The sequence below is a fragment of the Lemur catta genome, chromosome 10 (genome assembly GCF_020740605.2).
Source record: "Lemur catta isolate mLemCat1 chromosome 10, mLemCat1.pri, whole genome shotgun sequence".
NCBI classification, from domain to species: Eukaryota; Metazoa; Chordata; class Mammalia; order Primates; family Lemuridae; genus Lemur; species Lemur catta.
Genome location: NC_059137.1, coordinates 23,012,425 through 23,040,303, shown reverse-complemented (window position 1 = coordinate 23,040,303; position 27,879 = coordinate 23,012,425). Strand labels below are relative to the sequence as shown.

General features: G+C 36.8%; 1 protein-coding gene across 1 annotated transcript in view; it reads left to right on the top strand.

Annotated features, from left to right (window-relative positions):
• The window catches only part of MUSK (muscle associated receptor tyrosine kinase), a 93,620-nt gene extending 66,561 nt beyond the window's left edge, over window positions 1-27,059 (top strand). The window contains exons 9-15 of the mRNA XM_045562207.1: window positions 4,745-5,008; window positions 9,977-10,152; window positions 10,825-10,848; window positions 13,756-13,957; window positions 14,429-14,620; window positions 15,654-15,802; window positions 25,914-27,059. Coding sequence (XP_045418163.1) covers window positions 4,745-5,008; window positions 9,977-10,152; window positions 10,825-10,848; window positions 13,756-13,957; window positions 14,429-14,620; window positions 15,654-15,802; window positions 25,914-26,596 — 1,690 coding nt within the window. The 3' untranslated portion in view covers window positions 26,597-27,059. The remainder of the gene's footprint in view (window positions 1-4,744; window positions 5,009-9,976; window positions 10,153-10,824; window positions 10,849-13,755; window positions 13,958-14,428; window positions 14,621-15,653; window positions 15,803-25,913) is intronic.
• Window positions 27,060-27,879: the final 820 nt, after the last annotated feature.

Sequence of the window (27,879 nt, the reverse complement as noted above, 5' to 3'; positions counted from 1 at the left end):
ATTGTATGAAAATTTAAACTACTTTTAAGTGAATGTGATAGTGATTTGTCATAATTGACCACGTTCCAATGACTTGATAAGTATCAAAAATCCTTAGTTCATTTTTATATATAAATATTGCTTTAAGAGTTTTTATGACAATTTTAGGAGCTAATGGTTCAGGAGAGTAAAGTTTATCTAAATTAAAATTAAGAAAAATGTCATTTAATAAAAACTAAAAAAAAAAAAAAAGCAGGCCAAATTTGTCCTGTGGATTATGTCTGCTGACCCTTGCCTTAGAGAAGGAATTATCTACAAAGACACTAGTCAGGAAAGAATAAAAACAGTTCCAGTTTGCTTTGGAGGTTGGAAGTGGTGTAGAACCTCGGTCATCTCCTTTCTTGGGAAAGTTCAAGGGGAGATAAGGCAGTTTGCTATGTAAGGGAAGAAGATTTGTCTACACCAGAGGTACAGCTATCAAATGTGTCCGTACTTGGGAGGGAGAGAAGTAAGGTGCGGAGTTTCCGCAAGGGTAGTGGGGTTGTCATAACACAGGCATGCCATGGCTGCTCATCTGCTGTGCCCTTGGGCAAAGTATTATGTGTTCAAAGGAAGTAAATGTCTCCCTCATAGAAACTGGGAGATAACATTTAAAAATGTTCTATTGCATGTGATTCATACATAGGACTAAGAGGCATAGTGTGAAAATCCTTTAAATGTTTCATTTGATCACATAGAGTTGTCTTTTATAAAAGAAGTTAAAAGGGCATTTGGGATCAAATATCCATTGTTGCCTCTAGAAAAAAGGAACTTTACATAAAAGGAGGTCAATCAGGTTTACATTGTCAGGAGGCAAGAGAGGGACTGGCTCCATGTGCAGTATTAACTAGCATTTTTAGGACATAGTCCGGCAGTTCAATCCAAAATAACCAGCATTCTGTGAACGGATCCCTGTGACTTCTGCCCTACTGTTCAAATGAGCAACAAACAGAACCAGCTGCTTCCAGTGTTGCCCCATCAGCAGTCCCAAGAACTGCAGGCAAAGAAACAACTTGAGCTGGACGTGGAGGGGTCTCGTCACTTGCAAAAAACAGAAGGCGCCAGTGGAAATTGTTTGCATTCATCTTGTTCCCCAGTTCTTGCTGTGAGCTCCTTTTTAAAACTTTGTTTAAGTGATAGGTTCAGGGGTTTGAGGGACAATATGGCCCAATTTGTCTCCATGTCTTGCATCTAAAATTTGATCACTGTGTAAAATTTGAGATTATAAATAGCTGCAAAAGAGGAGAGTAAAAGGAAAAGGAAGTGGTTGAAACACAGAAACTATGACTGGGCAGTTGATAGATAAACAGATACAGATATATAGCTATAGATATGTAAATATAGATATATGGTCTTATATAGCCCCTGTGAATCTAATTCACGCATAGATGTGCTGCCAAAGTCCTTAATGTTCCCAGGGACGTGATAGAGATGTAGAAAATTAACAATAATCACACACTTTGTATGACTTTTTCCCAGCATGTAAAGGGTTTTCACAGGCTAGTGGTCAGCAAGCTCTTTGAAAGAAAAATCAAAATTAAAACCAAGATCTTCTTCTAATTTCTATTCAAAACTTTTCTCTTTTTTTTTTCTTTTGTTTTTTTATATTTCCTTTTGCATTATATACCTAATGCTCAAAAGTTTTTAAAAAATCAATTTTCTATTCAAAATCTTTTCTAATTTCTATTTGAAACCTATTCTCCTTTTTTATTTTGTTTTTTATTTTTTCTTTTGCATTATATACCTAATGCTCAAAAGTTTTAAAAAAATCAGTATTATTAAGCCACACTGAGGTTGTTCTAAAGATTTTCTAGGGCTTTTATTAAAAGAAGCAGCAGAAATCCAGACAGAGGGATTGATTGTTAGTGATAGTTAATAATCCTTATCTCTGAAACTATTTTTTTGCTTTTTTGTTTTGAGACAGGGTCTCACTCTTTCACCCAGTCTGAAGTGCAAAGGCACAATCATAGCTCACTGCAGCCTCAAACCTCTGGGCTCAAGTGATCTGATCCTCCTGTCTCAACCTCCCAAGTAGCTAGGACTACATTCTTGTTATGTTTTATAGAGACAGGGTCTTGCTATGTTGCCCAGGTTGGTCTCGAACTCCTGGGCTCAAGCAATCCTCCCACCTCAGCCTCCCACAGTGTTGGGATTATAGGTGTGAGCCACCATGCCTGGACTTTGAAGCTATTTTCATTAATTTTTCTTTTGTATACTTTCTTACTTTCCTATTTTTTTTTAAAAAAATGTGTTTTACTGGTGTCATTAAGGGAAACATCATGAATGTGTTTTATTTTTAAAAAAATACTCATGGAAAAATGAAAAACAGCATCATTCAATAGTTAACACGTGACAGTGGAGCCTGGATGAATAATTCTCAGCTCAGAGACACTGTGGGAAATATTTAGCTTTTACATGATGCAGTTTTTTCCTAAGTGAAAAGGGTTACACATGTTCTTATTCATCTTCCCTTTATACTGAGATATTATATAGATATGTGAGACCACTTGATAAACCAGTTTGAGCTGTTTCTGGTTATTACTTATTATTCAGTTTCTTAAAGCACAGTGTAGGGTGGGGAGGGAGTGATCCCTTTCCTCCCCAGCATAAGGGTCACGCACGGCCCACACCCGTATAACAAAGACATCTAGGTTAACAAGAGAAAAGCATAACAATTTATTTGATCATAGTTTTACACGACACAGGAGCCTTCTGAATGAAGACTCAGAGATGCAGGGAAAACTATCGATTTCCATGCTTAGATTCAGTGCAGCATGGACAGCTGTTTAGAAATACGATTAGACAGAATGGGTCTGATCTAATCTAACAGACTGAGTAGAGACACCCAGCAAGGCCTGTCTGTCCAGATTGTGCTTGGCCTGTCTGTGCAGCATTCCTTTCTCCAGAGTATGGAGTAGGACCCTTCTGGAATGAGGGTCTTCATTTCTTTACGGCCAGCTGCTACACAGAAAAAGGGGGAGGTTAGAGTAATATTTTTAGGTTTTATGGCTGGCTTTGGGGAAAAGGTGTTCTGGTTTCTATGACCAGCTTTGGGGAGGAGGGATTCCACTATCTCAGGGAAGAAGGAGGGAGAGACAGACAGGCAGGAGAAGATCAGAGAGATTTTGCTTCTAAGGCTGCTTCTTAGGCCTTCACTTTGGGGTATCATTTTCTGAGCCCCAACAACAGCATCCTTCTTTCTCTCTAACTTCCTAAGTGTCATCATAGATTGGATTCCCTACAAGTCTGGGTCATAAGTTATTTCTTTGAGTGTTTCCTCACCTTTACCTAGTGCAAGTTTTCATGAAGTTTTGAGTTTTCTTATTCAGTATTTTAAAAATTCACAATGAATGAAGTGATACCACAAAAATCATCTTGGCTAATTAATAAAAGGTGAGTATGAATTAAAGGAAGAGTCTCTATCACAAAACATTATTTAAAAGTATAGCTATGTTTCTTAAAAGTTCATTGTTTTACCTAAAGCTTTATATCTCATTCTAATGGATTTGCTTTAAAGATCAGCCCATGATGATTTGTAATTAAAGTATAAATGTTTTGAAATTCAAATGGGGTCTCTAAATTTCCCTCAAATTCCAATTCAATTTTCTTCCTGAAAATCTTTTATATAAAGATAATGAAATGCTAAATTCTAACCACTGTACAAATGTAAATGAGAACACAACTTAAGAGTTTTTTGTCATTGTTAACGATATAGATCTGATGATAGTAGACATAAGAATATATTGAGACCATAGTGCCTGCACATAATAAGTTCTCAATAAATGTTTTTCAGGTGAGTATATGACTTATGATAATTCCCAGCATTGCATCAAGGGGGCAAGTGGATGTGTGAAAAGAGTACTAGCAGCATTTTCTGTTCTAATTGTCTCCAGTTGTTATAGCAGATAAGCTTTTAATCTTATTTTTGTGCTAGCATAATAGAATTTCCAGGCTTTTCTGCTACATATATTACCCATTAACAGACAATAATCTGAGTTCAGAATAATTACTTACATCACTCTACAGAGTAGGGCAACTGGGCAAAGAGTGACCAGTTGACTTTCCCCAAGACATGCGATGGGACAATAGCAAAGCTGAAGATGCTACTTAGCTCCTGGAAGCCATATCTCATGCTTCTCCTCCCTACATGACTTTCTTTGTCTTTAATTGGCTTCTAGATATGAGTGAGAGAATCTGAGTATGGAAAGTATTGCAAAGATGTATGTGTGCTACAAAATTCAGGTACTTAACTATCATAACACATAAATGAACTACGTTCCTAAAGCTGCAAGCTTTTCAGATCAGATTGTTAACATGCTCAGTTATTTGTTAACTATCATGATGAATATGTTTTTCAGGTGCATTTCTAGAAAAACCTCAGCTTATTTGCCAGAAGCATGTGAGGTGGCTTAAAGTAGTCAGAATCTATTTATAATGTAAATAATAAAAAAAACCCCACAAATCTATTCAGTTCTTGATCATTCCCAAAGCTTTCCACATCCATTGTCTCATGTGGTCTTCATAGTAGCCCTCTGGAGGAGCTAGAGATGATATAATTGCAGCTGGAAATGAAGACAATATTCAGATAGAGCATTTCAACCCATTTGCTAGTATAATTTTCTCTTATTTCTGTCATGCAGATGTGGCAACCAAAAAAAATAAAAAATGCAGAATGAATGCCAAGAAATAGCATGTGATTGGGAACATTGTTTGTTGCTTCTTTCAGTAAACCACAGAAAGATAACAAAGGCTACTGTGCCCAGTACAGAGGGGAGGTGTGTAATGCAGTCCTGGCAAGAGATGCTCTTGTTTTTTTCAACACCTCCTACGTGGACCCTGAGGAGGCCCAAGAGCTACTGGTCCACACTGCTTGGAATGAACTGAAAGCGGTGAGCCCGCTCTGCCGGCCAGCTGCTGAGGCTTTGCTGTGTAACCACATCTTCCAAGAGTGCAACCCTGGAGTAGTCCCTACTCCTACCCCTGTTTGCAGGTAAAATTTCAAAAATAAGTAAATGCGAAAATTCCATTTTTGTGTCTGCAAACAGGAAGAGGTTTCAAAAGAGGAAGTTGTCATGTACAATAGTAAAGACAAAAGCTGAGCTTCATCCAAAATAGGAAGTCAGGCAAAATTTCTACCATGTAAATCACTAATGATAACTTACAATACAAGGGCTCAGAACTTCTAGAAAATATCAAAAACAGTACAATATTCTATTACTCTTGCTATTTTGCACGGTATGATAATATTCATAAATATCCCTGCTTTCTACCAAATAAAAAGAGAAATCCTAAAATAGCACAGACCTCATTAGTAAGCTAAGATAGAGAAAATAAAGACTACACTTCAAGTGTTTTGACATTATTTGTCAGTAAATGAGATTATGATGAGCATTTAGAATATTATTTTAAAGTAAGTACATTGCATCCTATATTCTGAGTTCTGACATGCTTACCTCATTTGGGTGGGGGAGTAGACTTTAAATAGATATTTCTTTAAAATGCCCACACTCTTTAAACATTGAGATTCATAAATGCATGTTCATAGAATTATCTTCGTCTTTATGTACTTCTTTTGTAGAAGAGACAAAAATCAGTCTGGCTTTTGAGCCAACTAGAACAAAGCTCAAATACTGTTACTTCGGCTTTCTAGATTTACGTGTTCTTGCCTAAGCTTTAGTTTCCTCATCTGCACAATAGAGTTGAGAGGATTAAAGGATAAATTGTACCATGGAGTATATTAGAAGCTGGATAGATATTGTTCTTCCTAAATTTTCTTTTGAAAATTTGAAAGCTACCAACACAGCACATTTCCACTTCCTTTTTGATAAAATCATAAACTATTTAACTATTAAAATGATTTTAGTGAACTTTCTATTTAGCATAAAAAGATTACAGTAAGATCATTAAAATAGAGTGCTCTATTCCTCAACTTACTGCAAAGTTTGAGGGTTTGGAGACACTATAACAGTACTGTAATTTGTTTCTTTGTCCAAGAAGATCACATTATGATCAGGCATGACATCTAAAAATCTCTAGGGACTTCAACACTGGAGGAATAAAAAGGAAAAAGATAAGGAGGGAAAAACTAAAGCTATTGCCAAAAAGAGAATGGGAAGCATGGCTGTGAGGAAGTAAAATGTCTTACTAGGAGTTAGGAAATACTAGTCAGCATTTGAACTGCACCTGCAGTTCTTTGAAAAAATAGTGCCCCTGTTGACTGCCACTTCTTTAGTTTAGATTTGGGTTTCTTGGGCTTCTTTATAGGAGTCTCCAAAATTGTTTACTTGAGGTATTGCTCAACAGTGAAAATCGTTTAACTAGAAAATGTCACATGTGTAACAAATAGATAATGTAGCCAGCAAAAGAATGTGACAATAGATTCTATCAGTCCTGTCCTTAGCAAGGCTAACATAATTTGTGGTGGCCACTGGAATAGTTATCATACTTACACAGTGACACTCAGGCAAATCAGCTCAACATTACAAACAGATGCTTGAGAGGAATAATAATTAGATTAGAAATATGTTTCCTTTTTTGTGACAGTCATTATGGTTTTCTGATTACAAAACCCACAAGACTCCATTGTAGAAAAAATATATAGAATATACAAAAAAAATCACAAGAAAATCTTCAGTGTGCATGGCAATTTTAGGTCTTTTTTGGAATTTTCTGCTTATAGCCTTTACTAATTTTTCCACTAGATTGCTCATTCTTTTCTAATAAAGTTGTAAGATTGTTATCACTTAACTATTTGCTTATTATATGTTTGTAAATTATTTTTCCCAATGCAAAGTGAAACTTTGATTTTTGTTTTGGTTTCTATTTTTTAATTACAGATATTTTCATAATTATGTACAAAGTAGAGATCATAGTACAATGAAGGCCCATGTACGTATCACCCAGCTTCAACAATTATTAACTCAGGGTCAATCTCATCTCATCTCTACCCATCCAGCCCCCTGCAATGCCATCCCCAGATTACTTATTTTGAAGCAAATCACAGACATCATATTAGTTCGTCTGCATACATTTTGGTATGTGTCTCTAAAGGAGGAAGAACTCGCTTATGTGGGTTGATTTCTGAGGCACAATTTGTTAATTTAGGTTAATTTTTGTCATCAAATCAATCTGTCTTTTTGTTTTTAGTTTCTACCTTTGTCATTTAAAACATGGACCCTAATCTTGCTATAAAGTTTTTCTTATGATTTCAGTTTGGGAAAAGTTGACTTTTTAAAATTTATGACTATGGAGTTAGCCAGTTGTCCCACTGCCATATGTCAAATTTTTCATCTCTTCTGTTTTGATTTAAAATAATGCATTTATCATAACACTAATGAGTCATAACTCAAGTGCTCTCTTTATAATACTGTGTGATATATACTAGCTTGTTCTTAAATAGCTGAGTCATAATCAGCCCATGACTATACAAAATCACGTTCTTCCAATGTGAGTTTCGTGCTTAGCATGAGTTTTATGTCACTCTTCTCAGCTCACCATACTTTTGAAGCTTTGTCACTGCATCAAACTAAAATCCCATCTAAAATTGGATCTTATTTAATAATACTTCCCATTTGCCTTAAATTGCACAGATTCAGACAAACCAGTGACATACATCAGAAATGATAACGTTTTATTTATATGATACAATTACCTACACCATATAATGATAAATGTATAAACTTAACAGATTTTGAGCTTTCTTTTCCTTTAATCATAAGAACAAAATTGTTCTATTCATTATAAAGGAAAGATGGAACATATTTAAATTTTTCCTATTAGCAAAAATTTTTGAATCACTTATATTTGTGGAGTGAGAGTAGGTAGAGTGACCAACTCTCTTCATGTGCCTGAGATGGAGGAGTTTCTCCGGACGTGGGACTTTTGATGCTAAAACTGGGATAGTTGGTCACTACTGAGAGATGTTCTTACTTATATTTACTTAGATCTATGTTTCTGTACTTTAAATTCTATTTCATTGATGATTTGTCAATTTTTGTACTAGAAACATTAGGATTTAATTACTATGTCTTTATAATTAATTTTAAAATTTTGTGCTATGAATTTCAGTTTTTTATTTTTAAAAAATTGTTTTACTTATGCAGTTATTTTAAAATATGAAATATAGAAAGATTTTGTCAATATCAATGTGTAAATTCCGCTTGGAATTTAATTAGAATGATACTAAGTCTATAGAATTAATTTAGAGAGAATTGCTGTATTTACACTATTGAGTATTCCCATTTAGGATTATGGTATGTCATTCCTTTTTATACAGATCTTATTTTATGCCTGCTAGTAAAGTTTGGTAAAAGTTCTTTCATATAAATCTTTCTTTTTTCATTAAGTTTATGACTAGATGTGTTTTATGATCTTTGCTGCTGTTACCGCAATACTAATTACAGGATAGTTGTCACACACACACACTTTGCTAGAATGTCCACAAAATATACTTCCCTTTTTCCTTATTTTAATAAAAATTGTTATTAACTTCCTTAGAATTTTTGAATTTTAGAGTTGAGCTATGTAATTTTTTGGATTATTTTAATCAGATTTCTCAAAATGGCATATTCTTTTCTTGTGGTATTTAGTTGATAGAAGTATAGTATATATACAATAAACTGCACCCCTTTTAAGCATATAGTTCAGAGTTTTGACAAAGGTATACAATGATGTCACCACTACCCCAACCAAGATATAGAATGTTTTCACCACCTAGACTGTTCCCTTAGGCTCATTTCTAATCAATTTCCCATTATCCCCAAAGTCATCTATTCTAATCTCTCTGACTGTAAATTAGTTTTGCTTGTTCCTGAATCTCATACTCATGGAATCATACAATATGTACTGTTTTGTTTCTGATCTCTTTTGCTCAACATGAGGTTTTTGATATTCATCCATGTTGCTGCATGTAAGTGGCTTGTTCCTTTTTATTGTTCCTTTTATTTCTTTGGGTGGCTGGGGTGGAAGTAGAGTAAGTGAGGGGAATAGGCAGGAGCAAGCCTCTTCTGGCACTGCCTGTGAATTTTAATGCAATTCATTTCAACAACTGTAGTATCAAAAAGAAAAGTATTGTATAAATGTCAGTCCACTCAATATTACTCACTAACAACAACAACAACAACAAAGTCAGATACCAGATTTAGGCACAAAAGAACATACAAAGAATATATTCCTGCAATTCTTAGTGTATTCCAATTATGCTTAATATTATACCTCCTAATTATTGAGAGGAATAAAGTCTCATATATCATAATTCATTAATCCTTGTGAGTAAGTAGGATAATTTTTCCATTTTATTTGTTAAAAAGCTATTACTAGTCCACATAAAGCCATTGTATTTTATTATACATCATATATGTCCCAATTTACAGAATTCTGTTACATTTTTGGTTGATAATCTTGTGGTTCCTCTGTCAGAAATAATATGGTCCATAATAATGATAGACCTCTTTCTTATAGCATCTCCTTTTTCTTAATTGAAATTTAGGAAATTTTTACCATAATTAAAATTCAATTTTATTTTTGTATGCTAGCACAAAATACATTTATTAAATAACTTTCCAACATTTATATCCCAGATCAGTTTACATGCATGAGCCACAGATATTCTTTTTAAACTCTGTGTACCTTATTTCTGTACCTTTGTAGTTATTTTAATTTGAAGTTGAGAGAAGGCATATCAGGGACACCTAATCCAATACCTTTGAAATTTGAAAGTTCCTTTCCCCCAGTAGCATTAATTATGTTTAAGAAACAAAACAAGATAGCATTTCATCTCACAGGATAATATATTTCATAAACTCTCACATTACTTACAGTAAAAGGGTGCTTTCAAAAATGCTTTTGCAATAACAGTGTACTATGATGATGTTTTGAAAATACAGAATTTAGGTACTGCCACAAATTTGTCTTTAACATGCCATAATTGATCTAGTTTTTTCTCCATACAACATTTTAGAGAGTACTGCTTGGCAGTAAAGGAGCTCTTCTGTGCAAAAGAATGGCTGGCTATGGAAGAAAAGACCCACAGAGGACTCTACAGATCTGGGATGCATCTGCTGTCCGTTCCAGAGTGCAGCAAGCTTCCCAGCATGCACTGGGACCCGACGGCCTGTAGCAGACTGCCATATTTAGGTAAGAAAAGGGCTCTCCCAAGACTTTGGAAGTTAAGAGAAATTTACTATTTTGAAGAAACTAAGGTGTGAACTTAAAGCTCCTAATATTTCTAGGCATTTCTAATTTTTCTTTTTTAGCTCTGCTTTCCTTAGATACCTAATAGCAGAATCCTAATGCTATCCTAATTGCACAGGTTAGTGTAAGGATTTATTTCATTTGTTCTAAAAGAAAGAGCAGTTTGAACTGCTGCTTAAGATCTTACCTTCTTTCGTAGGGGATCTTACAGGAGCTCGTAACATTTTCTGGAATGTGCAGAAAAATAGCTAAGAAACATCTCATATTTTGTCAGAAGAGTGGAACAAAAGAATAAAGTCCTCTTTCTTCGCTAATGAAGCAGATTTTTAAGCATGCTAAAATAAGCCACATGTTTGAAAACGCTGATCTCACAAAACAAAATTGAATTGCTGCATGTTGCTTTCATGAACTTTGTTTGTAAGGAACTGTGTTGTTATCCCTAACAGCCGGTTTAATTTGAAAGACCCAATTCTTCCACATTCGAATGCAAAGAATGTTTTCCAGCTGTATATTAAAAAGCTGAAAGAGAACTTGGCATTTCTTAGCACTCTCTCACAGAATATATGAGATATCTGGATGCTCACTTTAAACAAATTTTTATCCTTTTCCCCTCAGATTATAAAAAAGAAAACCTAACAAGTAAGTAATTTTGTTTGTGCCCTTGAAATCTTATGTGTATGTAGTTGGATTCATGCATGTGTATTTACGCTCATACTTCCTTCATGTCCAGAACAGAATGTACGACCCCCTCAAAGGCTTCTCACCAAACTCACCCAGGGTAGAACAAGAAGGAACATCAGATCTCAGTTTATAGCTCCTAATTAGGCCATGGAGAGCCGCATATTTAGTGAATGATATGAATACTGTCTCCCAACTCAAGGTCGTTAGCCTATTTTATCCCTTATATGTCCATAAAATAAGCCAAATTTAAAATGCTACCTTTGATTTTGCCTTCATGACTTTGCATTATCTAATCATTTATAGATGAAAACAAATATTTATTTCTTCATTGAGCCGACTCATCTTCATTTGTGACACAGATCCTTGTTTTGGAAGACTGGTGTTTTTTTTTAAAGATAGTCAATTTTCAGTATAAAGTTTATAGGGTCAAATCAAATGGCTTTAAAAGGACAACCACAAAATCTCTAGGAAAGAATTTAAGAAGATTGCTTGAAAAGGGATGTCCTAGAAACTAACTTGTATCAAATGGTACTTTAACCTGTCAGAATGCAGAAATACTCAGAATGAAATTAGAAAACTTTTTCCTGTAAATTAACTTCCTTTGGTTTGAGTGTTCTAAGGCTTAAATCACACTTACTTCCTGTAATGCATGTTCTAGGCCTAATGCCCTCTGCACTTGGTGAGGTGCCAGGACTTCATTTTACCAGCTTACTTAAAGGACTAAGATTTAAAATATTAAAAGAAAGAATGCTACTGATCCCAGCTGAATCACTCAGAGTTATCAAACAAGAACAGTATGGAAACCCTAAAATTCTATTATCCTGGTAGCCTATCAAATTGTTACTCCCAAATGAAGGAATAAAAAAAAAAGCTTTTCAATTTATTGTTATATAAGCAGCCAAAGATTACTTTGATTGGACTTTTAATTGATAACTGTGGTCTTTGTTACCCTTCAGTTGTTTACTTATTTGTCCATTCAAACATTCATTGAGGATTTGCTGTGTAGAAAGTGCCGATTTAATCTTAAATTAAATAGGAACAACACACACACAAAAATCCATGTTTCTGCCTTTACACTGATTATAAAGGAATTTTGAGCAGCACAAACTAGCTACAAAACTAACTTCCTAGTCTTAAAAAACACAATTTTATGAAATCTTTAATACATGTAAGAAAATGAGTTCCAAATGTCATAAACTGACCATTTTATCTGAACCTGGGATAGGGAATGTCTAAAAGTATGTTGCCTGGGTTAAATGCAATTAATATTAAAGAGATTGGCCATATCTCTTCAGGTTGGTTAATAGTTGAGCAAAGGAGGCATCCTTATTAGGCAGAGTGTTCCATATTCTATGGAAATGTGTAAAGACCTCAAATATTTCTTGAAGCGTATCCTGAATTCTGAGTAAACTCTAAAGAATATTATCAGTTCACTTTGAGGGGTGGCAAAGAATTTTTTTTAATCATTTGTTTATCTTTGCCTTATTTTGTTCTTGCTTGAACACAGGGACTAGAATTTCGGTAGTTTTTATTTTTTATGGCTTCTTTTGATGCAGTGGAATGTCTTTTTGAGCACGCAATGCCTTTGTACTGTTGATGTTATTTGCTAAGCAGGCATTGCACTATTCCTCTCTTCAACGGGACTTCACACACTTTACTACAGAAATACTCAGCGGTGAGTCTGTCTTCTATTTCAAAGCTTCTGTGGAGAAAAGTATAATCTGGCTTAATTATTAGAATGATGATTTGCTTTTCTCTTTAATTCTTTTTTTCTTCCACCTTTACATATATTTTGAGAATGAACCAGTGCATGCATGCCCTAATCCAGCACACTGATTAGTGTGTTATGTATATTATGTCTTAATACTCCCAATAGCCCTATGACATTAGGTACCATGAATATCCGCCATTTTACATTCAAGTCAACTTAAGAACAATATATTATCCAACATTCCTAAGTTCACCCATCTAATAAGGCGTTGAGCCAGGATTTGAACGCAAATCTACCTGATTCTGACTCTGTCTTCAGAGCCTAGTTTCTTAACTGTTATACCTAATGCCTCTCTGTTATCACCCTTTTTTTTTTTATTTCCAAGACCTCACGTATAATAAAACTGAACTGATTGCTAAACTGATTCATTCTTGAATGGATACTACTATCTTTTCACATTCTATTATAATTGATTATTCTTAAGAAGGTCTAGTTGACAAAAATGTTGTCCACAATTTTAAATCACCCAGGCAACTTGATTTGACTTTTTGTCAACATTTAGATGAATATATGCTTTGCATCCAAAACTCATTTTTCTATAATTACCAGCTACCATTGTGTACACAGATGAAACCATAAGGAGAGAGAGAGAGTGTGTGTGTGTAACTAATGAATTATATAATCATTTAGACTCCAATTTTTAGATGAATTAACTTCTGTTCATGTCTTAATATTTTCATTATTCATCTTCCATTATTTCTATTCTGTTTGTAAACTGATAGTCAATGTGTATAAAAGCTCAGCTCTAGACAATATAATTACATGAAAATATTTAATAATTTTTATAATTATTGTCAAGTCATGAACAACATGATGCAGTATAAAGAGCACTAGCCCAGGATCTGCATTTATCTTAGAAAAAACTATTTCTTCTCCCTGATTCTCATCTTTATAATTCTATGATTCTATAAGCTGGATTTACTTACAACGAGGTCTCACTGAATTCTTACAACTGGACTTTATAAATATATAACCAGAGAGAACTGGATACATATATATTCTTAAAATTAAATTTAGTTTACTAATTGCTTGAATATAAAAATTGCTTCTTAAAAGTTTGAGAATGAATGAAAAGAATTACTTTTTATTTACAGCATTCCCACCAATGATGTCCTCAAAGCCGAGTGTGGACATTCCAAATTTGCCTTCCTCCTCCTCTTCTTCCTTCTCTGTCTCTCCTACGTACTCCATGACTGTAATAATCTCCATCATGTCCAGCTTTGCAATATTTGTGCTTCTTACCATAACTACTCTTTATTGCTGCCGAAGAAGAAAACAATGGAAAAATAAGAAAAGGTGAGCTTCTAGTTTAAGCTAAGCACATGTAGCAATATTTTGAAACCTACATATTTAATATTAGAAGAGGAATATGTGTAACACTGCCAGTCTCTTAATGAATCCATAGCCCTACTTTAAAATTAAGCACCCCCACCATGATCTTTAAAAGTGTCAATGATGTTTTGTATAGGATCGCATGTCCTAAGGGTAACCTTTCACAACAGATAGAATCTAAACAATAATTTGTAAGGAAATGGCTATTCCTGCTCCCCATCTTCCCTCTCAGCTCCATTGCCACTGCCTGTTTGGATAGTGACAAAATTCCTGAGTAATTGTACCTTAGACCAAACAAAATATGTCATTGCTCTCAAACTTTGGCTGCCTTAGTAGGATTTGCTTTGCTTACTCTTAAATGCCATCTTGCTTAGAATCTAAGTCCAAGCACAATGCCCCTGAGCTCAGTATTGATCTTGTCTATCTTGCCTGCAGAGAATCAGCAGCAGTAACCCTCACAACACTGCCTTCTGAGCTCTTGCTAGACAGACTTCATCCCAACCCCATGTACCAGAGGATGCCACTCCTTCTGAATCCCAAGCTTCTCAGCTTAGAGTATCCAAGGAATAACATTGAATATGTGAGAGATATCGGAGAGGGAGCATTTGGAAGGGTCTTTCAAGCAAGGTAAAGTTTACCCATGAAAAAAAAAATTTCTCCATTGAAATATGTTACCAGACCATTAGCTTGATGTATATATACCATGTATAATAATGACTATCAAGTAAGTTAATTCTTTACATCATTAGCTTTATTTGTGTTGTGTAATATACTTTGAATCTTAACAATTTCTTATCTTTGCTGGAAAATAAGAGTGTTTATGTAAGAATATATTTTATTACATTTAAAAGAAGTAATTTATAGGAGATCTAAATGTATCTTCATTTATTTAAGAATCTGTCATGCATTTTTAATCATAATGTCTTGCATTTTTTATTGTCTAGATATTAAGTAGATGCTCATGAAATGACAAAACAGAAAAGGAAAAAATAATGCAAAAATACAGAAAACAATAAGCTCAAGAAAGGAATATGTATTAGGGCCAACACTAGCCTATCTCCTGCCTTTGTGTGAATTGGAATAAAATACTGACTCTGCATGGATGCAGCTCCACAGACACATAGCTGGGCCAGAAAATGTGGACTTGGTTTTAACCACCAACTGTGACTTTAGCCTTGTGCTCTTGGGCAAGACACAACCTTGCCTCCACTCTTGATGGCTCTGGCATAGAAGTTACGTGAATAATGAAAACTTCACACAAACACTTATTGAAAACCAAAATTTGCAAAGCACCAACTTAGGCTCTGTGGGGGATATAAAAATGAGTAATCCATGGTCCCTGCCTTTAAGGAATTTATATTCTGGCCAAAGATTAGGGGGTTAGGATGGCAATGATAATCCCATTGGGTCTATGTACTCTAGAATTCCAATAATATATAAATAATGCATTTTTAGAACTTAATCTATGTTGAAAATAACTCGAGTGATTTTTATCAATTGGAGTCAAGGAGTTTTAAGTGTGACCTACTGCTGTCATCTTCCTTTGGTTCTGGGAAAGGCTGCATGAGTGGGGGGACATGCATAAATGTGGGTGGATATAATGTAGGCATGTATAATGTTCCTGATCTTTGGTTTCTTTCTCAATAAATTTATCTCTCAGGGCTCCAGGCTTACTTCCCTACGAACCTTTCACTATGGTGGCAGTAAAGATGCTCAAAGAAGAAGCCTCAGCAGATATGCAAGCAGACTTTCAGAGGGAGGCAGCCCTCATGGCAGAATTTGACAACCCTAACATTGTGAAACTCTTAGGTATGAAAATACAAGTAAGGCAACTTATTTCATCAGAAAACAGAGGCTTTCCAAGTCTTTCTTCCTTTATATTTCACTTATTTATGCTTCTTCCTTTACTCCTTAATCAATGGGTTGTCTCTGTTCCTTCTCATGGTTAGTCTCTTCACCTAGGTCTATCCCAACCCTCTAGGTCATTTGCTACTTAATAGATTATTCCTCTTTAATTTCATCACTTCAATTTTTCTCTGCCTTTGTTGCTTCCTAATTATTTGTAAAAATGTTTAAAATGTCCCCATAGAAAAGAATCTTCCATTGACACTGCTTCTCCATCACAGAATTTATCAAGGTTGAACAGTCTATATATTTTGCTCGTTTATTTTGTTTCTTCTCTTTTTTCCCCCCTAACTAGAATGTCATGAAGGCAGTGATTTATACATTTTTTGTTCACTGTGGTGTTCCCATCTGTTCACAGATTCATAAATTCAACAAATATTCAAAAATACTTAGTTTGTTTTAATTATACAGCAATGAACAAAACTTTCAAAAATCGCTGCTCTCATGGAGCTTACATTCTATTGGGAGAGATGGATAATAAAAATAAACACACAAGGGGGAAAAAATGGCAGAGTGAAGGTAACCTACTGGATTCCTGCTCCCAGAGAGGGAAGTGTAGATCTCAGTCTGCTACACATAAGTGGATTGCTCCCCCACAAGAATAGCATTGTGAATCGGCAGAGAATCAGCATGGGATACAAAAAGCAGGAAAAAGAAAAGGTGAACAGGAAATAAGATCATGAAATCTGGAGAGCGCGAGACAAACAATAGAAAGTAGAGTATGGGACAGCTGCACCTGCCTGGCCAGTGAGTGAGGTAGGATCAGACCTACAGGAGAACATCTTGCTTCCCCCCACTGACCTCCACACCCACTCAGGGATCTGCCTGAAGTTGGTGTAAAATCACCGTGGGAGACATGGGGCTTTGTGGAGAGGAGACAATAGTGGGAAGCATCTTGAACTCCCTGAGCTCTGTGCCAGGACTGCACTGGGCGGGGGAGGGACCGGTCTGGGCTACTGCTGGAGGGAGTTAGGAGACAGGTAACTTGCCTCTGCCACTCAGCGGGTCCAGATCAATAGAGGTGAACACTAAATAGGGAACTCTAACCTGGAAAACACCGCGGGCTAATAGGCCCACTCAGGGTGGATCAGAAAGAGCAAGAGCTCCTGCTGGACAGGCTGAGATTGTGGGAGGGCAACATAAAAGAGACAAGGGGACATCCTGTTGACTGAGCCTCCTGACCTGGCACCTGCCAACTCCTGATCAGTCGCCCCCAGTGCTAGCGCTCTGTGGGTGGACACAGTCACCATTTTCAGGGTCCATAACCCAGCTGTTGTGGTGTGATTTGGTGTGTTGGGCCTCCAGCCCGGGACTCTCGTGACGAGCTCTGCCCTTACATGACCTACGGTCAACTAGCCAGACCCGTTTTGATGTGTAAACTCTGAGAGCTTCCCTAGTCATGGGGAAGCTATTGCCCATGGGACTTACAGGCACTGGGGTGCTGGGTGGACTGTGGCACCACTCCCTCCCCCTGGTCAGCATCTGTCATGCCAAAAGTGGAAGGTGCCACCTCTGGAGGTAGGGAGAGACAAGAAAAGCCACTCTCACTCTGCAACTAGCATGGGGCCTTGGTGCAGATCAAAAGTCCTCAGCCCAGTGACTTCGCTCGTCAGACCGGTTTAGGTCATCCAGTAAACTCAAAACTCTGGGGCTGGATTCCTTCCTCCAGCTTGCTGCCAACAGTGGGATCTATGGTCAGGGAACAAAAACCCTGGCAAGAGGCCAAAACAGGCTCCCCAAGTAATGCCTCCCACCAGGAGCAGCCTCCCAACTGTGGTAGAAGAACCCTGAACAACATATTAGCAGCTCTCTCTAGTGGCAAATCAAGCAACCATAGAAGTGCCCACATCCACGCTGGTAGGCAGCAGCTGTAATCTACTTGCTCCTACAGTATCTACTGGAACAGAGCCTGTACACAGTATGTTACTTCCCAAATGAAAACTGACAGGTGGGAAGCAATGGCTGATCCAGATGTGAAGCACTCAGCAAAAGAACTCTGGAAATATGAAGAATCAAATGGAAAACACACCCCCAAAGAGGACCACCAGCTCTCTAGCAATGGACATTAACCAAATTCAGAACACTAAAATGACAGAAGAAGAATTTCAAACATAGATTGTAAGAAAACTCAATGATATCCAAGAAAAAAATGGATAACCAATAAAAAGAAACCAGAAAAAAAAATCCAGTACTTGGAAGAAAAATTTACTAAAGAAATTGAAATATTAAAGAAAAATCAAACCGAACTCCTGGAAATAAAGAATTTATTCAGGGAACTACAAAACACAGTGGAAAGCCTCAAGAACAGGGAAGATCAAACAGAAGAAAGAATCTCAGAGATTGAAGATAACACCTTTAAATTAAATAAGAGAAAAGAGCAAAGCCTGCAAGAAATGTGGGATTATGTGAAGAAGCCTAATGTGAGAGTTATGAGCATTCCTGAGGGTGAAGAAGATAATACACGAGGGTTGGATAAGCTATTTGAAGACATAATAGAGGAAAATTTCCCAGACCTTGCTAAAAATCTAGATATACAGGTGCAAGAAGCCCAAAGGACTCCTGGGAGATTCACTGCAAATAGGAAGACTCCACATCATGCAGTCATCAGACTCACCAAAATGTCCACTAAAGAGGCCCTTCTATGAGCTGTAAGCTGAAAGAAACAAATAACATGCAAAGGAAAGCCCATCTGAATAACGCCAGGCTTCTCAACTGAAACCTTACAAGCAAGAAGAAACTGGGGCCCCATTCTCACTCTTCTGGAACAGAATAATGCCCAGCCTAGAATCTTGTACCCAACAAAACTAAGTTTTGTATACAAAGGAGAAATTAAGACATTCTCAGATAAGCAAAGACAAGGAATTCACCAAGACAAGACCAGCCCTCCAAGAAGTACTCAAAACAGAGTTGCACACGGATCAGTGCAATAAACACTCAGGAATGTAAAACCACTCAAAATCTAAGTATCAAAGGCCAGATACCACAATGGCTCAAGAGAGAAAACAAAGCAATGAAGTTCTACCCAATAGCATGAACAGAAATTTGCCCTACCTATCAGTTCTCTCAATAAATGTGAATGGCTTGAACTCCCCACTCAAGAGACATAGGCTGGCCAAATGGATAAAAAAATTCAAGCCAGGTATCTGCTGTCTTCAGGAAACATATCTAACCTGCAAGGATGCATTTAGACTGAAAGTAAAGCGGTGGAAATTGATATTTCAAGCAAACAGAAACCAAAAGAAGGCTGGGGTGGCTGTTTTGATTTCAGATAACTTAGTTTTTAAATCAACAAAAGTAATGAAAGACAAAGATGGTCACTATATAATGGTGAAGGGTACAGTTCAACAAGAAGACATAACAATTCTAAATATATATGCACCCAGCTCAGGTGCACCCAGATTCATAAAGCATACCCTACTTGATCTAAACAAAATGATAAACAGCAACACCATAATAGTTGGAAACTTCAACACCCTGCTGACAGCATGGGACAGATCCTCCAAACAGAAAATAAACCAAGAAATAATGGACTTAAACAGAACTCTAGAATAAATGGGCCTAACTGACATTTACAGGACGTTCTTCTCATCAGCTCATGGGACATTCTCTAAGATTGACCATAGCCTAGGACACAAAACATCTCTTAAAAAATTTTAAAAAATAGAAATTATACCATGCATCTTCTCAGATCACAGTGGAATAAAAGTAGAAATCAACCCTAACAGAAACTCTCATTTCTACTCAAAGTCGTGGAAGCTAAACAACCTTCTGCTGAATCATTATTTCGTAAATGAGGAAATCAAGATGGAAATCAAAAGATTCTTTGAACTAAATGACAAAGGAGACACAAGTTATCAAAATCTGTGGGACACAGCCAAAGCAGTCCTGAGAGGAAATTTTATTTCCATAAATGCCTATATCCAAAAGACAGAAAGATCACAAATAGACAACCTAATGAATCAACTCAAAGAGCTAGAGAAAGAACAGACCAACCCCAAACCCAGCAGAAGAAGTGAAATTAATAAGATCAAATCAGAACTAAATGAAATTGACAACAGGAAAACTATACGGAAGATTAATAAAACAAAAAGTTGGTTCTTTGAAAAGATAAACAAAATCGACATGCCTTTGGCTAGACTAATTAAGAGCAGAAAAGAAAAATCTCTAATAAGCTCCATCAGGAACATGAAAGGAGAAATTACAACTGATGCCACAGAGATACAAGATATCATCTATGAATACCACAAAAACCTTTATGCACACAAACTGGAAAATATGGAGGAAATGGACAAATTTTTAGAAACACACAGCCTCCCTAGGCTCAACCAGGAAGAAATAGAATTCCTGAACAGACCAATATCAAAAACTGAAATTGAAACATCAATAAAAAAAACCTTCCTCAAAAGAAAAGTCTCAGACCAGATGGCTTCACACCTGAATTTTACCACACCTACAAAGAAGAACTGGTGCCTATACTGCAGAAGCTATTCCACAACATTGAGAAGGATGGAATCCTCCCCAACACATTTTATGAAGCCAACATATAACCCTAATACCAAAACCAGGAAAGGACACAACAAAAAAAGAAAACTACACACCAATATCCCTTATGAATATAGATGCAAAAATTCTCAACAAAATCCTAGCAAACCGAATCCAGGTGCTTATCAAGAAAATAATCCATCATGACCAAGTGGGCTTCATCCCAGAAATGCAGGGATGGTTCTACATACACAAATCTATAAATGTAATTCACCACATAAACAGAAGCAAAACAAAGACCATATGATCCTCTCAATGGATGCAGAAAAAGCATTTGACAAAATTCAACACCTTTTTATGATAAGAATGCCTAACAAAATAGGCATAGACAGGGCCTACCTAAAAATGATACAAGCCACATATGACAAACCCACAATCAACATCATACTGAATGGGGAAAAATTGAAAGCATTCCCACTTAGAACTAGAACTAGAACTAGACAAGGTTGCCCACTATCTCCACTTCTATTCAACATAGTGCTGGAAGTGTATGCGCGAGCACTCAGGCAAGAGAGTAGAATTAAGGGCATCCAAATGGGGGCAGAAGAGATTAAACTCTCACTCTTTGCTGACGATATAATATTATATCTAGAAAACCCCAAGGATTCAACCAAGAGACTCCTAGAATTGATCAATGAATTCGGTAAAGTCTCAGGATACAAAATCAATACACACAAATCAGAGGCATTCATACATGCCAATAACAGTCAAACAGAGAACCAAATTGAGGACTCAATACCCTTCAAAATAGCAACAAAGAAAATAAAATACCTAGGAATATATTTAACTAAGGAGATAAAGGACCTCTATAGGGAGAACTATGAAACACTGAGGAAGGAAATCCCAGAGCATGTAAATAGGTGGAAAACCATACCATGCTCGGGGATCAGAAGAATCAACATTGTTAAAATGTCTATACTACCCAAAGTGATCTACAGATTCAATGCAATCCTTATTAAATTACCAACATCATTTTTCACAGATATAGAAAAAATAATTTTATGCTTTGTATGGAACCAGAGAAGACCCCATTTAGCAAAAGCAATTTTAGGCAATAAAAACAAAATGGGAGGTATTAATTTACCAGACTTCAAACTATACTACAAGGCTGTGGTTATTAAAACTGCTTGGTATTGGCACAAGTGCAGAGACACAGACCAGTGGAACAGAACAGAAAATCCAGATATAAAACCATCCTCATACAGCTATCTAATCTTTGACAAAGCAGACAAAAACATACTCTGGGGAAAAGTACCTCTTGTATTTTTCTGGATAGAGCTGGAACCCATTCTACTAAGTGAAGTATCACAAGAATGGAAAAATAAGCACCACATGTACTCACCATCAAATTGGTTTTAACTGATCAACATCTAAGTGCACATATAGAAATAACATTAATCAGGTGTTGGGCAGATGGGCGTGGAGGGGATGGGTGTATACATACATAATGAGTGCAGTGTACACCGTCTAGGATGAACATGCTTGAAGCTCTGACTCCAGGGGTGGGGGCAAGGGCAATATACGTAACCTAAACTTTTGTACCCCTATAATATGCTGGATGTTAAGTTCTAAAGTCTCTTTTAAAAATTAAAGCAGAGAAGTTTTCAGAGTGCAAGCTAAAATTTTTGTAGACTTTAGGGAAAATATGACATTTACATAAAGACCTGACAAAGATAAATAAGGGACTAGCAATGTGGATATCCTGGGACAACATTCCCAGTAGAATGAGAAGCATTTGCAAAGGTCCTGCAACAAGAGCACATGTAGTGTGCTTGAGGAATAGCAAGACGATGAGTGTGGCTGGAGCAGAGTGAAAGAGGGGAGAGGTCTCAAAGATGAGATAAGAGAGGTGGGCAGATCCCACCTGGCCTTATGAAAAACGTTGGCTTTTACTCTGAGTAAAATGGGAAGCAAATGCAAGTGACATGGCATGTCATGACTCATATTTTTTTAGAACTTCTCTGGCTGCTTTCTTGAGCATAATCTGAAGGGAAGCAATGAAAGCAGGGAGACAGTAAACAGGTATTGCAACAGTACAGAAAGGGAAGATAGTGGCCTGGACCAAGTGACGGTGGGGAGGATAATGAGAAATGATCAAGTTCTACGTGTCACTGAAAGGTAGAGACAAATAATTTACTGACAGACAAAATGTGAGATGTGTAAAAAAAGAAAGAAGTCAAGGATAGTACCAAGGGTTTTTGCTGTGCAGCTGAAAGAGGGGAGGTGCCATTGACTGAGCTGAGGAAGACACAGGAGGACTATGACAGGGAGAATGAGTGACTGAAGTCGGGTAGAGGTCACAAGGAAAGGAAGTCAAGTAACTTAGAGGGCAAGATATTGGAAGGAATTTACATGGATGTTAAAATCAAGAATCACGATATATCTTCAACAGTTTCTGGCACATTGTAGGTGATGAATAAATGAATAAAAGTTATTCAGTATCTAGCAATTCATCTTGAAAACACTTCTACTTCCTCAACTACCAAACATTCATTTATTCATTCCTCATAACACTACAATCTGAATCCAGCTTCTGCCCCTCCACACTTATTTTTTCTCAAATATTATACATTTATTCACTAATCCATTAAACATATATTTTTCAAGATCATCAAGCAATTTCTACTTCAATAAAATAGTCTCTTCTCAGCCTTCATCCCAAACAATTTATTGCAGGATTTGACACTACAGGCTGGCCTCCTCCATGAAACTTCTATGACCCGTCTCTCTCCATTGCTCTCTTCCTCCCTTAGTTTTGGTCAAGGGCTCCACTTCCACTGCCCTACCTCCACCCCTACCAAAAGTTAATGCAACTATAGTTTCTGTCCTTGTTTTCACTCTACACTCTTCTTCCACTCTTCTGGGGTAATTCCTGCCCTCCCCCTATATTTTGATAACTCAAAAATCAAAATTTCCACCCTACTTTCTTTTCTAACCTTCAGATACAAACTGTCTGCTGCTTGCTGGATGTTGATAGCTACTTCAAACTCAACTTTCACAAAACCACACCTGATAAGGCTTTTTAAACTAGCTGTTTTATGTCTGGCTCTCTGTCTTAAACACTTACCCAAACATTGTGAGCTAGAAATACCAGGAAGAGTTGAAGATTCATGAAGAACGCTGAGTCCCTCCTATCACACTGGTTTTGAGATGCCTGTTTAACATCTATCAGGCATAGAAAATATAGTGCTAGAGCTTGAGCAAGATACTGAAGAGATAGGTACTCCTGCTTTTTGAATTTTGTGTAATTTGAAAACCTTTGACAATGATCTGCAATGAGCACCAAACTGAAATTTTCCTGTTGAAGAATAATTTCTATTGTTTCTTAAAGTGTTGATTCTGCATTCATATATAAGTATTTGCAATTTCCTAACATTCTGAATTCCTGACATCGATTCAAACACAAACTATGTACAATTTACAAATTTATGGTTACTGTGGTATCATGTTTATACATCACTACTGAGAGTTTTCTATTATTTTTATTGCCCAACAAGAACTCAGACTTATATTACCATTTGTTAAATCCCATATCTAAATGTCATTTAAACGTCCTATGAACACAGGGTCTGTTTTTTATTTGAGCATGCATTGACAGTAATCATTCGTGCATGTGATTCCACTACTCTTGCAGTTTCTTAGATATCAGTAACATTTAAATAAGACAATAGTGGAAGGAAGGGGAATTGGAAAAATCCATAAAATTCACTTCTAATAAAATAAATTTGCTTTGTTTTACACATTTGAAATATTACGTACTTACTGAACATGTATCTTAAGAATTGATTCCCTTTTATTGAAATCCTAGTGTATAATGGTTTTATAAATTGGAGAAAATGGATATGAATACAGAGATATGCAGAATTTTAGAATAGGAATAGCCATTAGAGATCACAGACTGTTATTCAATATTCTGGCAGTTGAGAAAACAGTAGAACAATGAGGTGAGATGATTTGTTGAAATGTCATGCTAAAGTTTCAAGATATAGCTTGGACTAGGTATGAGATTTTCTTACATTTAACCATCTACCCGTCCATCTTTAAGTTTATCCATCCACCAGACTTTAAATCCATCTATCTATCCATCCATCAAACTTTAAAAGCATCCATCCATCCATTTTACCATTCATCCTTCCATCCATCAACATTTATTGAAAACCCATAGTGAGCCATGTATAGTATTAGGCCTGAGATTACAAGGGTGAATAAAACAGTCCTTCCCTCAAGAATGTTATTTCACTTTGAAGTCCCAACTGAGAGTTGGGTTAGAGTTATTACAATATATAAGACATTTCAAGCTCATATGTATGTGTGTGTATATAATTTTTTACATATATAATTATAAATTACATGTATATGCATGTGTATGTAATTGTTCATAACCATCAAAATAGAAATCTTCCATATAATATTTTCTGTATCAAAGAGTGGAACATTTCATTAAATAACCTCAGTTCAAAAAAATGTTTTTCTCTGAGTAACATATCTCAGAGAAATATGTTACTATTTTTTTCCAAGATAAGAAAATCATTTTAAGTCAACTCAACCAGCGTAACAGTGGTAAAGTCAGTTGATGAGAGAGGTAAATCCCTATTAACTAAAGATGATCCAAAGAGGATCATGAAGAAGAAATCTCTAAGTATGACTCAGCTAACATTTCTCTAATTTTCCCCTTATTATGTATAAATATGCTGATTACTAAAGTCTCTGGAAGTAAAAACACCAAAATAAGTAAGCCAAGATAACAGTATTCCTTATTTCTTCTCTTTTTCAAACAGACTTCTAATTTTTGCTGGAAAAAAAAAATAATAGATCTAATAATCTCTATTTTTAAGGTGATGTGAAATTGTGCCCATCTGATCTAATATTCGAAGCAGGTTCTCCAGTTTCTTTCTCAAATATATCAAGATTTTAAGATTTACAAATGCCCTCCTGGTATTAAATCTAAGACTATTGATATTTACATTTTTTTCTTTGTAGAATGAACAGTATAAACCTAAATATCAAAATGTTTTACTGCAGCAACCTAAACACTTCGTCTAAGAATCTTGGATTGTTTTTATTATTCTTTCCAAACTTTATACAACATCTTCCTTATTATCATTCTCCAGAGAAGTAAACAGAAACACAGAGCAATTCCATTACATACCCCGAGCAAGCATCCATTCATAAATTCATTCACCAGACATTATCGAGCTCCTACTTTGCCAGACGCGTGGCCGAGGTGGGGAAGTTAAAGAAAAATAAGACATAATCTCTCCTTTCAATGTGTTAAAATGTTGAAAAGAAACCTCAAATACATGATTATAAAATAGGATGGGAGGCACTATGTTAAAGGATGGTAGAAGCAAAATCTAACCGATCCTGGGCAGGTCAGGAGCTGAGGCACCGTAGGGAGAGTGACGAATAAGCTGAATCTTAAAAGGTAAATGGGAGAAACCAAGGCTCACGGAGGATGCTCTTCTGGTTCCAGGTGTATGTGCCGTCGGGAAGCCTATGTGTCTGCTCTTTGAATACATGGCCTACGGGGACCTCAACGAGTTCCTCCGCAGCATGTCCCCTCACACCGTGTGCAGCCTCAGTCACAGTGACTTGTCTCCCGAGGCTCAGGTCTCCAGCCCCGGCCCCCCGCCCCTGTCCTGCGCCGAGCAGCTGTGCATCGCCCGGCAGGTGGCAGCCGGCATGGCTTACCTCTCAGAGCGCAAGTTTGTCCACCGCGATCTGGCCACCAGGAACTGCCTGGTGGGTGAGAACATGGTGGTCAAGATCGCTGACTTCGGCCTCTCCAGGAACATCTACTCGGCGGACTACTACAAAGCTAATGAGAACGACGCTATCCCTATCCGCTGGATGCCACCGGAGTCCATTTTCTATAACCGCTACACCACCGAGTCGGACGTGTGGGCCTACGGGGTGGTCCTGTGGGAGATCTTCTCCTACGGCCTGCAGCCCTACTACGGCATGGCCCACGAGGAGGTCATTTACTACGTGCGGGACGGCAACATCCTCTCCTGCCCTGAGAACTGCCCGCTGGAGCTGTACAATCTGATGCGTCTGTGCTGGAGCAAGGTGCCTGCAGACAGACCCAGCTTCGCCAGTATACACCGGATTCTGGAACGCATGTGCGAGAGGGCGGAGGGAGCTGTGAGTGTCTGAGGTCGGAGATGTGCAAATGAAATGCTGCCGTCTCCTCTCAGACTCCGGGAGCTAGAGGAATCCTGGACCAGAGGCCCAGCAAGACCCGGAGAGGAAAGAAAAATAGTAGACATGAATAGCCTGTTGTTCCCCACCCCCCACCCCCCAAAGCAAAGACATTGCACAACCCATGTGTGCAGACAGACCCACTGAAAGTCGGGGATTGGAAACACAGGCTAGGAAATGTGGCAGATAACAGGAGATAAGTTCTTCCTCCTGGGGAAAGTTTGCAACACACATCGTACAGAGAAGAATGGCATCCTGTTCAGTTCCCGCAGTAGCTGGCCACAGAGCAAGGTTCTGCTGAATTAAATTTTAATTTGAAATGGGACTCAGAGCTTCGTTTTTTAATAGAGTTAATTCCCTGTGCATACCTTCATGTAAGACCTTTAGGCAGAGCATAGAAAACTAAAAACAACGAAAAACCGTTCATTCTCTCCCCACCCAAAGACGGGTGTTAATTTTTTGTTAAATTTCTTTCTTGCATTTAATGCATAGTTTTATATTTGTTTGTAGTCTACAGAGTTGTGCTTATACTTTATTAGTAGAGAGTTTCTAAGGAATAAAATGACAAATCAGCAAGGCTATATTTTTACTGTGGTTTTGAGTTTGCTTTTCTGTCTTTGTGCTTCTCCTTTACAAGTTTTTTCTTTGTGTGCACTTGTCACAAATTTAATCTGCTAATTTTATTCCTCCAATTTTTCTGAAAAACAATTTCTGTATGTTATCTATTCACCCTCTTCTTTGATAATTTTATTAGCACCTTTTCCTTTCCTTTAAGCTTTATTTCTTCTTCCTTCTAACCCTTCTCTGCTTTTTCAGTTATTTAACTATTTTTTCCCTTTTATTTCATTCATATAATGCACCATGGAAGAAATATTTTAACTGACACCATATATATATGTATATATGCCTTTTGCAAAGTATTAGTATTACCATTTTCCTCTGTATTTGCCTTTGAAGCCACACATTTAAAATTTGTCATCTATTAATTTTGCTGCCATAGTTTTAACCCTCTTCATCATAGTTTATTATATGGGATTTCACAAGATGCTCTTGTGGCTCCAAGTTATTTCAAATCTAATGTTTTTGTGCATTCTGACATTTTTTTTTCCTTTTAGAAACCAATTCTATTGGCTATAGAATTAATATAGTGCTGCTTAAAAACTTTCTTCATGATACATTAACATATCTTGTTGTATTTTATGATCTTTAAAAAAACCTCTGGAACTCAGATTTCTGGA